Consider the following 14,751-nt stretch of genomic DNA (forward strand, 5'->3'; position numbering starts at 1 on the left):
ATTTTTCCAACACAAAAAATAATCAAGGTAACTGTTTACAGATGACATTAATTAACCCTTAAGAAAAACTTCCACATCAACACAGTCACTTCCTTGAAATAATTAGAAAAACAAGGTAAAATGAGATGAAAAAATAAATCAACTGCACATCTAAGCCTCCATGTTAATTTAAATCCTAATGTAACTCAAGATATTTAATTGACCAACTGACAACTTTCAGGAATTGCACCCTGGAAACTAGGCTTATGTCAGTGATATGTATCGTCTAGGTAAAATCCTATATGGAAAAGTATTTCCCCTATATTGGGGTGGGGGGGAAGGCCAGGATGAAAACTTCCTAAAACTTCTTAATGTTTGCTAAACTATTGACTTTGACTATTGACTGTGACTATTGTTTATCAATAATTAGGAAAGAATCTTTGAAAGCTACAGCTACCAAGTTCGTTTTTTTTTTTTTTAATTTTTTTTTTTTTTTCAACGTTTATTCACTTTTGGGACAGAGAGAGACAGAGCATGAACGGGGGAGGGGCAGAGAGAGAGGGAGACACAGAACCGGAAACAGGCTCCAGGCTCTGAGCCATCAGCCCAGAGCCTGACGCGGGGCTCGAACTCACGGACCGCGAGATCGTGACCTGGCTGAAGTCGGACGCTTAACCGACTGCGCCACCCAGGCGCCCCCCAAGTTCGTTTTTTAAACATTATAATAGTGAACTGGCAACTCCCACTAATTCAGTGCGATCCATTTAATCAAATAATGGCACTCATTATAAGCTGTAAGTAAATTACTAAAACTATCACTACTACCTCTGGAATGCTGAAATGGATTTAATTCACTTCCTTGACATTCGAATAAGCACAGATGACAGACACAACACACTTAATGAATTCCACAGTCAAGAGAATGATACTGCCTTGAAATACACACTAGAAAACTCACGGTATGAAAATCATCAGGCTCACAAATGAGCCTATCTTTCACTGTAAAATTTCAAGTTGTGGCCTCCTTCCCTATATGACCATCTTCTTTTTCTCAATCTCCTCTTCTGTCCTTCCATTTTCTCTAACAGCGGCTTTGGAAACAACCAGCTGCAATTTAGTGCAAGTGGCAGAACTAAGATGCTAGAGGCGAGAGGCGAGAGGCGAGAGGCGAGAGGCGAGAGGCGAGAGGCGAGAGGCGAGAGGCGAGAGGCAAGAGGCAAGAGGCAAGAGGCAAGAGGCAGAGGCTGGGCTGAGCCAGGGGTAACTGAACCAAGACAGTTCTTGAGGAGGGATGGCTAAAGCACACTGGGTGAGAAGTGTGCATAGAGAAGAAATGTGTTCTAAAAGAGGCCACCCAGGTCAGTCAGAAATACAAGATAAAGAACACAAGCAGCATCAAGAAGGAAGACAGCAGAGGAGGTAAGAACAGCAGGCTCAAAGCTGACCATTTATTTTGTTTTGTTTATTTCTGAGAGAGTGCAAGCAGGGGAGGAGCAGAGAGAGGAGGACAGAAGATCTGAATCAGACTCTGTCTGAGCTGACATCACAGTGTCCCATGTGGGGTTCAAACTCCCGAACTGCGGAATCATGATCTAAGTCAGAGTCAGAGCCACCCAGGTGCCCCAGAGCTGACCGTTTACTAAGCAACACTGGCAGTATCACTCCAACCAGGCTCGGAGATGAGAGATTTGTATTCTTGGTCGAAGACCGCACTCACAGAAAGAAAAAGAAAGCAAAGTGCATGTAACATTAAAAGGTAGCTGAATGGGGATGCCTGGGTGGCTCAGTCAGTTGAGCATCCAACTCTGGCTCAGGTCATGATCTCACGGTTCTTGAGTTCAAGCCCCGTGTCAGGCTCCATGCTGACAGCTCCGAGCCTGGAGCCTGCTTGGGATTCTTTGTCTCGGTCCCTCTCTGCCCCTCCCCCACTTGCACGCTTGCTCGCACTCTCTCTCTCTCTAAAATAAACATTAATTTTTTTTAAAAAGTTAAAATATTTTTTTAAAAACGGAGCTGAGTGGTATAAATTGAAGAGAGTAAAAGACCAGCACAAGTCTCTCCCCAAAAAGCATGCTAGAACTAGTCTCAGCTCATTCATTGAACGTGTCTCAGCCATTAGCCAACTGGAAATTATTCAGTCCATCTGTGCCTACGTTTAAATGAGTGGTGACTTTAGAACATATGATTAGCAAGATCTTTTCCAGCTCTGAAGTTTCCTGAATGGCATGGATTTAATAATCTGTAACATTTGTGACACAAGATATAATTACATTCTATGGTATGTTACAGGGAGAATATAATATACCAAAATATAAATAAGAATACAGAGTCACAGTCTAGTATCCTTACAAACCACACTTCATCATCTTTCACTAAGTCCAATAAGAAGCAAATTCCCAAAGTCTCCTCCTTTAACCTTAGAAACTATAGCCTAAACTCTAACCACCAGGCTTCACTGTCAATACATTTGGAGATGGAGAGTTTGGTCACTTGTGGCATTTCACGGAGCCTCTCCTTTCAGCTTTTTTCTAGAGGACATGTTGAAATGGCATTATGCTTTTTCTATTTTTCAACACTATGGGTTTTCAGTTTGCTAATGTTTCGTATTCTACTTCAAAAAGTATGGTCCAGAAATGGCAGAAAGCTGAACATAATCCAGGAGGTCAAGTTCCTCCACGGGTTTTTCATAGACCAACTATGCTGAATGTCAGCCTTATTATCACTTAGACTAAGTGCCACCTAGTGGCAAGCGTTATATATAATTAAATCCATTCAAGTCCTATTCATCCAGCACGTAACATTCTAGCTGATAACAGCTATACCATAATTATACAAGATAAGTAAAATATTGATCCTGTCTTTATGGAGCTCGCTGACAAATCAGAGAGAGAGGGAGGGATACTCGAAACAGATCTATTCATGTAACGCAGAAAGATGTTAAATGTTACCAAAGTATACAAAATTGTTACAGAAACAGGCAAAAGTAAGTATTCAGCAGTTGTTTAAAAGCTAAAGGAAACAAAACACTATCAGGCAGATTCTCCTGTACCTGCTTACATCACTCAGACTTTCCTACTTCCAGTTGCTTTACCCAAGTTTCAATCATTCCATTTTTTCCTCCCCACTCTCCTTTCCACCCTTGCCCACTCTCCATCTTATCCTTTAAATTCTCCAGAGAGGGGGAAGAGAAGGACGTATTTATTGAGTCCACCTACTACTCCCAGAACTGAGCTAGGCATTTTATATCCCATATCTCATTTAATCTTCACGACAATACCATGAAGTATTATCTTCTCCGATTTTTCAGACAACAGCAAGACAGATTAAGTGAATGCTCATAGCCATAGATCTACAGTGCACGGATTCCAAAGCTTCCTATACCATCCTGTCTCAGAAAGAGCTGCTTTGTTCTTTCCACTGATAAGCCTACTACCATCAAGATCAGACCCTGATTATATTTCTCTTTTGGTCTCCATCCATCCCATTCTATTCTACAGATTACACCCAGCCACACCTCTTCAAAAATGTTCAAGCCTTCCTGCCCCCATCCCTGATTGATATCCAAATCCTTAACTTAGCACTAAAGGTCCTCCAAGAAGACCCAAACACTCCAGTTCGATTTCCTAACACCCCCCCCCCATCAACTCTCACCTTTTCTAGGAACTCTCCTCCAATTAAGATAATCATTCACACCTCTGTGTTCCCACCATTATACATGTTACAGTACTTATAATTTCCCTTATTATAACTCTCTGTTTGCTTTCCACTAAATCATAAGCTTCACCGGACAACTTCTTTTTAAGACCAATACATGGCAGTCACACCTATTACGTGCTCAACAACTGTTTAAAACATTATTTCTGCAGTTACACTGAAGAACCACCAAAGCGTGGTTACACTCATTTCCCTGAACCACCCTCCCCACCCCTTCATGACGGGGAACCTCAATGTTTCCACTTCCTCCAGTTGGTGTATGGATCAGGAGCTTTGTACAGAACTATATAATTTTTTGAGCGAAAAATTTTCTCAGACTCAAACCAAAAGTTAAATGAATTGAAAAAGTATGCTGGAAACTGTGGAGATAATAAAAAGTTCAGTGGTTGCCAGGAGTTAGGGTTGGGGAGGGAATGAGGAGGCAGAACACAGAGGATTTTTAGGGTAATGAAACTACTGTAGGATACCACACCGGGAGATACATTTACATTTGTTCAAACCCAAAGAAGTTTAAGGTAAACTACAGACACAGATAATAACGTGTTGATGTAAGTTTTTTTTTAATGTTTATTTTTTGAGAAAGAAACAGAGACAGAGAGTGAGCGGAGGAGGGGCAGAGAGAGAGAGAGAGAGGGAGACAGACTCTGAAGCAGGCTCCATGCTCCAAGCTGTCAGCACAGAGCCCAACACGGGGCTTGAACTCACGAAACATGAGATCATGAACTGAGCCAAAGTCGGACGCTCAACCAACGGAGCCACCCAGGTGCCCCGTAAGTTTATCAATCACAACAAATCTACCACTATGCTGGGGGGTGTTGATAATGAGGGAGGCTATTTATGTACAGGGGCAGGGAGAACATGGGTTGTTATCTCTGTACCTTCCCCTCAATATTGCTGTGAACCTAAAACTGCTCTAAAAAATAAGGTCCATAAAAAAAATAAAATAAAAACAAGGTATGCTAGCAAAATAAGATAAGATCTTAGTGGGTCTGCAGTTTTCCAGTGAGGGAACAAATACCCTTCCTTCAATTATGCAAACCAGCCTAAAGCTACTATGTTCTGTCTGGAGCAAGACTAGTTCCAAAATAAATTGTTCATAATAATAAAGAAAAAAACCTACAATACTAGTTCTATACTTTATGTTATATAACTGCAGTATTAGTTACCTTATAATCTTTGTCACACTAATAAAAAATAACAGGATTTCATAAAGTGAGCAACGTTTTTCCTGGTTATACAAACTTTTTATGAGAAATACACTCTTATTCATTTATAATTCTATCATCTGATTAATAATGCACAGAAGACACATTAGCTCTAAGGCCAAGTTAAAACTATCAAATATAGGAAAGGAAGCATGGATGAGGAGTTAAAAAGAGGCAATTTGATTTTCTAGCATATTCTAGCTCACATCCAACAGGTGCAGCATTTTCATCTCAAGGCTTTTGCAACTTAGGATACCTAAGAAACAGTGGTTTCTATACTGTTTTGTAAACTTAAAATAGTGCAGATATTTCCAAGACTGCCATGAACATAACCAATCTGACTAAAAAACTGTCGTGCTTATCATTATATACTGTCTCAGCATAACAAACCTACACAAATATTTATGCAGATCGGTAATTACTACCAATTATACAACCCAAGCCACAATGCCTCTAATGCTTGCTTTTCCTCAGAAGCATGTTCAGGAAACACATTATCTTTTTCATACCACTAGGATATCATTTCATTCCCTGAAGCAGAAAAAGGCCTAATGAGGCATAAGTGACACCATGATATTGTGCCAGGCCTAAGGGGCATCCAGAACTGTGGGCAGGGTGTATGAAAGATGGTAGCAGTTGGGCATTCAACATTCCTACATTATTATTACCACTGTCCAAGCAGAGAGGAAAGCAGTAACAAGGAGACCCCAAAAGTTGGGGGTGACTTAATGGCAACATCCATGGTCAAGCAGTAATTTACCAAATATGTCTGCTCAAAATGCCAAAATACATATTTCAAGGGCTGCGGTCCACTGCACTAAATACACTGCTGCCTTCCTAAAACATGACCCACAAACCACAGGTTACAAAATAAAAAGCCCATCTTGAACACTGCCTATGAAAGGTTACCAGAAGAAACCAATTGTTACAACTAAAATATTTGTATACAGTGCTTTACTCTTTACAAAGCACTTAAACATACATCATGTTTTTATTTGAACTTTACAGTTTCACATATTTGACCTTACTTGATAGCCACCATACCTGTCAGATAAATACAACAAAATTATCATTCCCTTTTATATAGAGGTAGAACATGAAGCTTGGAGAAATCATAGGTAATTTGTCCACAATTCCTGAGGCTTCCTGAAGATTATCAAGTTATTATTTCATTCAGTGGCATGGATCTCCCCCCGCCCCCCCCTCCACACACACCCAAAAAAGCAGTCCACAGTCTTTAGTTTCAACATACATCCCCATACATCTAAGGACTTAAAACATCAAAAAATAATAGAACCTTTTGAGAAACACTCGCCAACCATGCAAAAAACAAAATGTGAAATTTAAGCTTGTCAGTTTTGCACAAACAATACAGTATAATCCAAAAGGAGATTCTAAGATTTTACTACAATGTTCTCATAGGCTATGAGACAGCCTGTAGCTGAAAATATCAATTCCTTTGGGTACCTCAGCAACTAAATTCCCTACAGAATCAATACATTCCCTGTATATATCAAATTCTGCCTACAGGAACCAGTTTGCAACAAGGTTTCAAAGTACGAGTCATTTGTTCAAAAAAACCTTTTTACTGAGTCCCTATCATGTACTGGCCACTCTTTTGGGTATAAGAATATATAAATGACCACACACACACACACACACACACACACACGCACAGTATCTGTCACCAGATAACTATAAGCCTTTGAGTGTGACAATTACAACTCAGCACGACACAAGAGAATTATACTGACTCCTTTAAGAACACATGGAAGAGGCAAGGAGGCTAGCCTGCTAGATCCTGGTAGACCATCCTCAGACTCATGTCTTAAATAATAACCCAATACCAGCACTTTTCATGCACATTAAATTGCTAAATCCATCCAGGAAACTACAGATTCTTAAATACAGCTGGAGCACTGATTATGAAGGGAAATATCAACAGTTCAGATGGAGACAAAGTAAATGAAATAGTTAGAGGACCCTATATGCCACACTAACATTTTTTAAGCACCTGCTATGTGCCAAACATCCTACTAAATGTTTTCTTGCATTTAATCCTCACATCCCACTGAACAAAAAATAATTATCTTACAATTGATGGAAAAGGCAAGGAAAGTTAGATCACTTTACAATGTTACAGAGGTTTGAAGAGGCAGAGACGGAACTGGAATCCAGTTCAGATTAAATTCTAAATGTGAACTACAACTCTCTACTGCACTGCCTCTTTAATGAAGACTGCTAGGGGGAGCCATTGAAAGGTTTTTAAACTAAGAAATGAAGTGATCAGATTTGCTCTTTAGACGGTGTGGAACCTGGATGAAGGAGTTGAGTCTACAAACAAAAAGGAAGCTGCCAATGTTTATAGTAATCCAGGTGGGAAAGGAGAACAAGAATTGTGGCAGTAGGGGTGAAGGAGACAGATTCAAGAGATTTTTCAGGAGAGAAAAGTTTCAGTTGCAAGTGACTAAATGTGAAGAGTTAGTGTGAGAGAGGAATCCAGAAACCTAGCTTGGGGAACTTAGCTGGGACAGGTTATCATCTACCTGGAACAGAGAAGCAACACTTTTCGTGTGTTCAGTATCTACTGAGCATCTCCCAAATGTGAAACTCTCCTCGACCGAGGGCCAACCCTGAAATTTATGGTCCTGGTTGTTAGAAAATATTCTTTAGAGCAAATAACAAAGCTTTGAAAACTATAAGGTATACTGAAAATCAGTCATTACTATGAACAAATTTGACCTACAGTCTAGTAAAAACATTTTGTGCTACCATTAAAAAATATATATTGCCACATGCATAAAATAAAAACTTGAAAAAATATTACCACATGCAGAAAACAAATCAATAGAGGGAAAACATCCCACAACTTTACAACATATTATTAGGAGTTTGACCGATTTTCAGTTTCTTATACAACACACACGTCACCTGTAATTTGTTATACTTAGCCGTCTCCGTCTAAGCCTATAGGGGGAAAAATGTATTGGTTTTCTTTACCCAAGCTATAATGCATATTTTCATTTTTTTTCATCCCACTATCACCGTTGCAACTTGCCAAGAACTTCGTTCATAGCCTCCTACTTGGCTTCCTGTAAAATATGACCTACTTCACATCAGCTTATTTTGGTAACAATTCCTAGACTTTACTACACTTTTTATCCAAGGATGCTCTCTGCAAATCCTACGGCACAGCAATCCTGTGCAGATGTGGCAAGTTATTACAATTCCCATTTTACTACATAGTTAGGAAATTGGCCCAGGGGAAGTAGAGTAACTTGGAAATAATCATAAAGCCAGATGCCAAGAATAACAACTTTTAGTCAATCCATGAGAAAATACTGCCCCTAGTTGAAATAACATGAAATTTAGTATTAGGAGGAAGCAAAAAATGTTTTAAAGCCACATCCTAGGTTTTTAAATTTTATTTTTAAAATGACCCAATACTAGAATTAAGATTTGTGAGAACTTTCAAACACACCATTTTTTCCCTAACACCTTATCCATCCAAGTGCCAAAGATTATTTAATAAATTACAGCTGGCAAGAATGGCGCCCCCCCACCCCCACAAACCATTTTTTACCTTACCCCTTTAAAAGACATTGATAGAAATCTGTTATTAGACAATTGGTAACTTTTTAACAAACCTAACTGCTTAAAATCTGATACCTAGAAGCATATGTTAAAATAGATCTGGAAAGTGAGCACCTTATATTTTTTTCCCCGAAAACACATTCTGCAGACTGACTTACAATATGCATGGACAATAAATTTAAAGCTTTTATAGTGAATAATCAGAATGAAAGTTTCCCAACCACAACCCATCCCGTATGTTTCTAAATATGCGGTTTTTGATATAATTTAGTAAAAGCAACATTTTATTTGATCACAAAATAAAACTCTTATTCAATTCAGAAACAAAAAAACAATTTGTGAAAGTAGTTTTTATGATGTTTGTGTGATCATTCTTACCCGTACAAGTCAGAACAAAATACCTCCCATTATTACACCATATTTATACTTTGCTTACTGTCAGAAAAAGCGCACTCAAGATTTTACCTGCAACAGAATGGTTATGCACAAAGAACAAGTATGGGAGACAAATGATTACTGGTAAAATCCACTCATGGAACCCAGACTGAAAACAAAGTTTCAGAAAACCCTCACGTATCAATTATGAAACGTCATTTTCCATTAATTAAAATTCAAACTACTAATTCTAATCACAGCCTTCAAAAAAAAAAAAAAAAAAAAGATTTCTACTGCACCAACATTCCCCACACTAAATCTTGTACATCCTCTACTAAGCATCACTTTACGTGGAATTTTAGTTTATAAAGGAAATGACACTCCAAATGATTTTGTGGGTAACACAACTTCTAAAAATAGTGATCAACTAGTAGGGGGAAAAAACTTGTGAACAGTATATTCAGTCTAGTAATCCTGGTAAATCAAAAACTTCTTATCCCCAGCACCAGAATATTCAGGCTATTTAAATACACCACACCAACTCTCCCCCACCCCCACACACAACGCCCAGTTTTTACATTACCATAACAAAAAGCACTCTGAACAATTTAAAGCTCCTTTAACATTAGAAGTGACTTTACCTAAGACTATTACTTAAATGTCTTTTAATTGCATTTGATTAATGCATTCCACGAAGATTCTAGAAGCAGTATTCATCAACCAGAAACTGCACTCTTAAGCGTGTTCCTCATTTCAACTCCAAAGATGGGACAGAAGGGTTGTCACAAATCTACAGAGCAAAAACATACAACTATAAACTATCTAAAGATTAAGAAAAAGTAAAACATTTGTATCAAATTCCCAAGCAGGATGCCTCCCTTTTTCCTTAGGCAGGAGTTACTGGTAAAATAAACTCTAGAACTAGAGTCTAGAAAATGCTGACATTTTCAATCCGAATACTCACAAGTCCTTTAACATCAAAATTCACTCTACTACTGTTCACGTACAAAATGAATATTCAGTGTGGATATCTGAAACTAGTCTCACACACCAGCAGGAAAAGGATACCTCGCACCTCTTCTAACCGTCCTACAATACCCTCAGGTAACCCAGAGGCAAAGCTACGACAGCTGCCCTTGGCCTAGGCCGTCAGAAACAGCCTAAGAGCGGGCGGTGGAGGGGGCGGGGGGAGCAATAACCAAGAGACCAGATCTTTTTCCAGGGCTACTGTTTCCAAGCAAAACAACCGGGGCCCAAAGAGACCGCGAAGAGAACTGGAGACACTGTAATCCCGAGAGAAAGGTGGGGGGGGGGGGGGGGTGGTGGTGCACGTAATCCCAAGAGAAAAGGGTGCTGAGCGCCGAGGAGGAAACTAAGTATCCCCATGCATCTTTAGGACCCACAGAAACAACAACAAACCGTAGGGTCTGTCTGCTCGCAGGAGCACCAGATGGAGTCCCCGAGGCTGAGACAGTTCAGCCGACATACTCCGTGGGTAGTGGATAAATCAACCGATGATGAGAGGGAAAGGGGGATGCCAAGCGAATAAGCCACTGGATGGGGGAGACAAAGACTCTGGGGGTGATCAAGTGCCAAACGGAAAGGTGAGAGAAAAACAAGTGAGAAAACGGAAGAAAAATGAAAAGGCAGAAATCTGGTGCCTGGGCTATGGCAGGTCACTGAGCTACCGAGTAGAGAAGGGCACAACAAAGGGGCACGGGAGGAAGGACAGCTGAGATGAGGAGATGGAAGAGGGATGCGGGGCGCGACGGGTCGGACAAAGCGCCCAAGGCGGTGAAACAAAGGGCCGGGGGTAGAGAGTCGCGGGGGGCAGCGGGGAAAGACAAAGCGCCCGGGGCCGGGGGCACCGGCCGGGCGAGGAGGCGGCGACCGCCCGGAGGAACAAAGCTGCGCGGGGCCGGGAAGCAGGGCCCGCGGGCGGCGGCGCGAGAGGCGCGCGACGGGCACGGCGGGCACGGCGCCCGCGGGCCCCGCGCGCCCGGCTCCACTCACGCCCGCACCCGCCGGCGTCGCCGCCGCCGCCGCCGCCCGCCCTCACGCGCGAGAGCCCGAGCCACGGCGGCGCAGAGCGGGGAGCGCACGGCCACACGCCGCCGCCGCCGCCGCGCTCGACGCACGCGACGCCGCCCCCGCGGCCCCGGACGCCAAGCGCGCCGCGGCCCCCGAACACGCTGCCCGCCACGGGCTGCGAGACGCCCGCAACTTTCCCGATTCCCAGCGCTCCGATTCCCCCAGACTTACCCTGTCACAACAGGCGCCATCTTCCACAAACTCTCGCCAAAACTCCAACCCTCGCGAGATTCCCCCTGACGCCTTCCCTGGTCCCTCTCCCCCGCCCCTTCCCTTTTCCCTCACTCCTCAATTCCACCCAGCCCCCGCGCTTCTTTTCCCCTCGCAGCCGCCGCGAAGAGCCAGACGCCTCGCGCCGCCCGCGGAGTAGGGGAGCCTGCTCGCTGCCTTCCCTGGAAACCTACCCAAGCGATGGAGCATGCGCAGGCGGCTCCTCCGCGGGCGAGCCCTCAGTGTGGTCCATGGGGAGCGCTCCGGTTATCCGGGTTTTGGGACGCGCCCTGAGGGACGTACGTGGAGACTGAGGAAAACCGGAGGGGATTACAACGGGGACGGGGAATGGAGGGGTCAGGAGGCGGGGCCGAGGGGAAGGGAGGAGGGGTCCTGGGAAAATCTGCCGCGTTTCACAGGCCTAGATGAAACACCTCCTCAAATGGGTGTTTTCCAAGTGGCTTCCCGCTCACTCTGGTTCCCAGCCCTTTTCATTCATTCAGACGTTCATTGGACGCCTCCCTTATGCTAATGTCAGCGTTAGATGCTGGAGCTACAGAGATGCCTGGAGTTCTGCGAGTGACAAACCTAGAACTGTCTTCGCTCATTGGGTCCCCCGTGCTAGCGCATAGACAGACAAGTTACAACGTGGGCTGACCCTCCAGAGCTCTGTAAATGGAAAACTTTTGCAGTTCAGCTCTGTGGACTTAACTTTCTTCTCCTTGGGTGTGAAACGAGGTCAGGCCAAGGCCTCTGGCAAAGACACCCCTCATGTCCACCTCTCTCACGCATCTTAGGGCTCTGCGCAGTTTTCTCCAGAAGTGAAAACTGCGTTGGAATTGCGAACCAACACTCCCCCACCCCGCACTCAAACCAGGGGTGCCGCTGGGGCGCAGATTGGCCTGCTGTGTGAGCCTTTTTAGCACCTGATCGCAGTCCCCAGCCGTGTGTGAACGCAGGGGTAATGGGGGCAGACCCTGCTCAGGTCCTCCCGTGGGCCTGGCAGAGTGAAGGACGCTGGTCGCTGCCCGAAACGTACTTCAGGCAACCTAACCCTGGAAACACCGGAGCCAACTTGGTCCGTCTGGGCATTTACTAGGAGGAAGAAGGGCCTGAATCCTGACCCCTTCTTCCTACCTGCAACATCCCTTTCTCCACCTCCAACCCACCCCCACCGCCACCCCCACCCCCACCCCCGCCAGCCTTGCCCTTTCAATTCCTAGAGATTCCCAGATCGGGCACTGCCTCCTGTAGGGAGCCCCAAAACCCGGAGAACTGGAATCCGCTGCCGGAGACCTGCTGAAGGCGCTGCAGGATTGGCGCGGCACGCGCGAGCGGCACTGCGCATGTGCCCAATGCGGGCAGCCCAGTCTCACGCTACACCTCCTTCCCACCGCCTTCCACTACTCAACTCAGACACAACACGGGCCGTGGGAAATTTCCTAAACCTCGCGAGAACGCGCCCACTGTTGCCTATGCTTTCGCCCCCAAATCTCGCGGAGCCCAGGCGGGACAGGTGTTTGTCTAGTGCAGCTCCAGGCGCTGTTCGTGCCGCGCGTGCCCGGGCGGCGGGCGGGGTGGGAAGGGAGCGGCTGGCTGCGGAGGCGGGGCGGGTGGGCGCGTGGCGGGGAGCGCGGGGCTGAAGGCCGCTGGGAGGGGGCACGACGTGTTGCACACACACGCCGCGTGACACTTTGTGGAAGAAAAATGGGTGGCGGGGTGGGCGGGCTGTAAAGCAAGAAGGGGAAGCCAGGAGATTAGAAACTCCTCTTGGTGCTTTTGGTAAGAGGTCAGACTGTAGGGCAGGAGGAGCCCCAGGCCGATCCCCCGGGGAGGTTTCCTGTCGCCTTCCTCGAGCCGGGTACTTTCCTAAAATGTGTTTGACGCCGCACCCCCGGCCTCCGGGAGCTGACAGCCCCCACTGTCGGGTTTGAGTCATGCCTCTGAGTCACCTAGTCTGGCCACCACTTTACTTGGTTTAAAACAAGTTCAGATTTCCTTAGCTACTCTCTTCTAGCAATTGGTTGTTTTCTTTCTGATCTACCCGCTGGCCTCGCGAGTTGGGTAGGGAAAGAATAGTGCTCTCTGCGCTTCTGCACTGTCGCCCGCCTCGCATTCAAGGACACAATTTAAAAATTTCTTTCCCCTGATTTCTTCCTAGCTTTTCGAAGTAATTCCTATATATCAGTTTCTGTTCTTGTGGGTTTTATTTTCCTTTCCTTCCACTAATAAGAGTTAAACTGTTGGCTTTGCTTTCCTTTACCTTTCTATTTGCTGAAATATTCATTCCATTTTAGGTATTGTTTCATCAGATGCTTTAGCGATGACTGGTTTCAGTGTATCCCTTCTTTTGAATTATTGGACCAGTGAATTCGTGGTTGCATTCTTCAATCAGGCGCGTTTCATATTGTCCTGGTGTGGTTTCTGTACCAGCTTAGCAGGGCATTCTCAGGAACTGGTGGCTTAGTGACATCACGGACCGGCAATTAGTTTTGATTCAGTTAGAATTGAGTTTTGATTTTTGGAGGACAGTGAGTCCTCTGATAGAGGCTCACTTTCTGCTTGTTACGTAGTGGACAAGGAATCAAGTTTCTGAGTTGTTTGCAGGATTTTTAGTTATGTGTGATGATGTGTGTGCGTGCATTTTCCTGTCCCTTTGATTAAATATTTCACAGAGAAAAAGCTGTAAGAACATTTAATACTATAGCTCAGTGCAAGTCATATTTGGAACGGGAGAGCTCAGGACAAGGACAATGCCCATGGGCAGATTCGTTGCAGCCTTCATTCCAAGAAGGCATTTCAGTCGTGGTCTAGTCCAGGCCATTTACTTAATTTGGAATCATGGCCATCTGAGAGTCCCAGCCACGGAAAGCCACGGTAACCATAAGCCAAGTCACAAATCATCTTCACCCTAAAACATGCACTGCCTACATTCTTTCCCCATTTCAGTAAGTGACAACTCCAGCCTCCCACTTCTCTGAGCCAAAAACCTTGGAATCATTCTTGCCTCCTTTTCCTCCCACATCCAACATCCAGTCTAACCAAATCATGCCAGCCATTCCTACAAAATAGACCCACAGTCCAAATACTCCCACACCTCCATGGCTACCAACCCGGTGTGACCCATCTCCTTCCTCGCCTTGTTTCTAGAAAGTCTCCTAAGTGGTTCTCCCTTCTTCCATTCTTGCCTCCCGCCCCCAGTCTGTTGTCAATAGAGCATTCAGAGCAACCCTCTGGAGCTCTTTATGGTTTTCCCATTTCACTATAAGGATTTATGTATGCCATCTGACCTGCTACCCAAATCCCCTGATGTCGCTGACCTCACCTCTTCCTCTTGCCTTTGCTCACTGAGCTCTAACATACTCTCTAGCCACTAGAACAACGTCGGGTGCATGATAGTCGCTCAGTGTGTATTTACAGAATGAACAGTACGTCTTCTCTACAGCAGAGGAGAAATGATGCTGGAAGCTCGCTAAGCCTCCTAGGGTTGAAAACAGTATTGGGGTTAGACCAACAAGAAATACCCCAGTGCCAGCCTGCCTGGGGAGAAGATATCCTATAGAGTAATCATCTGTGTTGACTT

At 44.6% G+C, this 14,751-nt stretch overlaps 1 protein-coding gene across 10 annotated transcripts in view; it reads right to left on the minus strand.

Moving 5' to 3' along the window:
• The window catches only part of RBPJ (recombination signal binding protein for immunoglobulin kappa J region), a 220,555-nt gene that overhangs the window by 91,645 nt on the left and 114,159 nt on the right, over positions 1–14,751 (minus strand). For 2 of the 10 annotated variants that reach the window (XM_025922037.2, XM_086705288.1), the window contains exon 1: positions 11,130–11,231. The exons of 2 other annotated variants lie outside the window; for them this stretch is intronic. Coding sequence is in view for 2 of the 8 variants with exons in the window: in XM_086705280.1 (XP_086561406.1) it covers positions 11,363–11,421 (59 nt within the window). In the remaining 6 variants the exon portion in view is untranslated. Of the gene's footprint in view, positions 1–9,508; positions 9,778–10,286; positions 10,808–11,129; positions 11,316–11,362; positions 11,480–14,751 lie in introns of those variants that run through there. 6 more of the 10 variants (XM_086705284.1, XM_086705290.1, XM_086705280.1 and 3 more) reach the window with 5 other exon arrangements.

Source organism: Puma concolor, chromosome B1, assembly GCF_028749965.1.
Source record: "Puma concolor isolate L17-30 chromosome B1, mPumCon1.1.hap2, whole genome shotgun sequence".
In the NCBI taxonomy this organism is placed as follows: domain Eukaryota; kingdom Metazoa; phylum Chordata; class Mammalia; order Carnivora; family Felidae; genus Puma; species Puma concolor.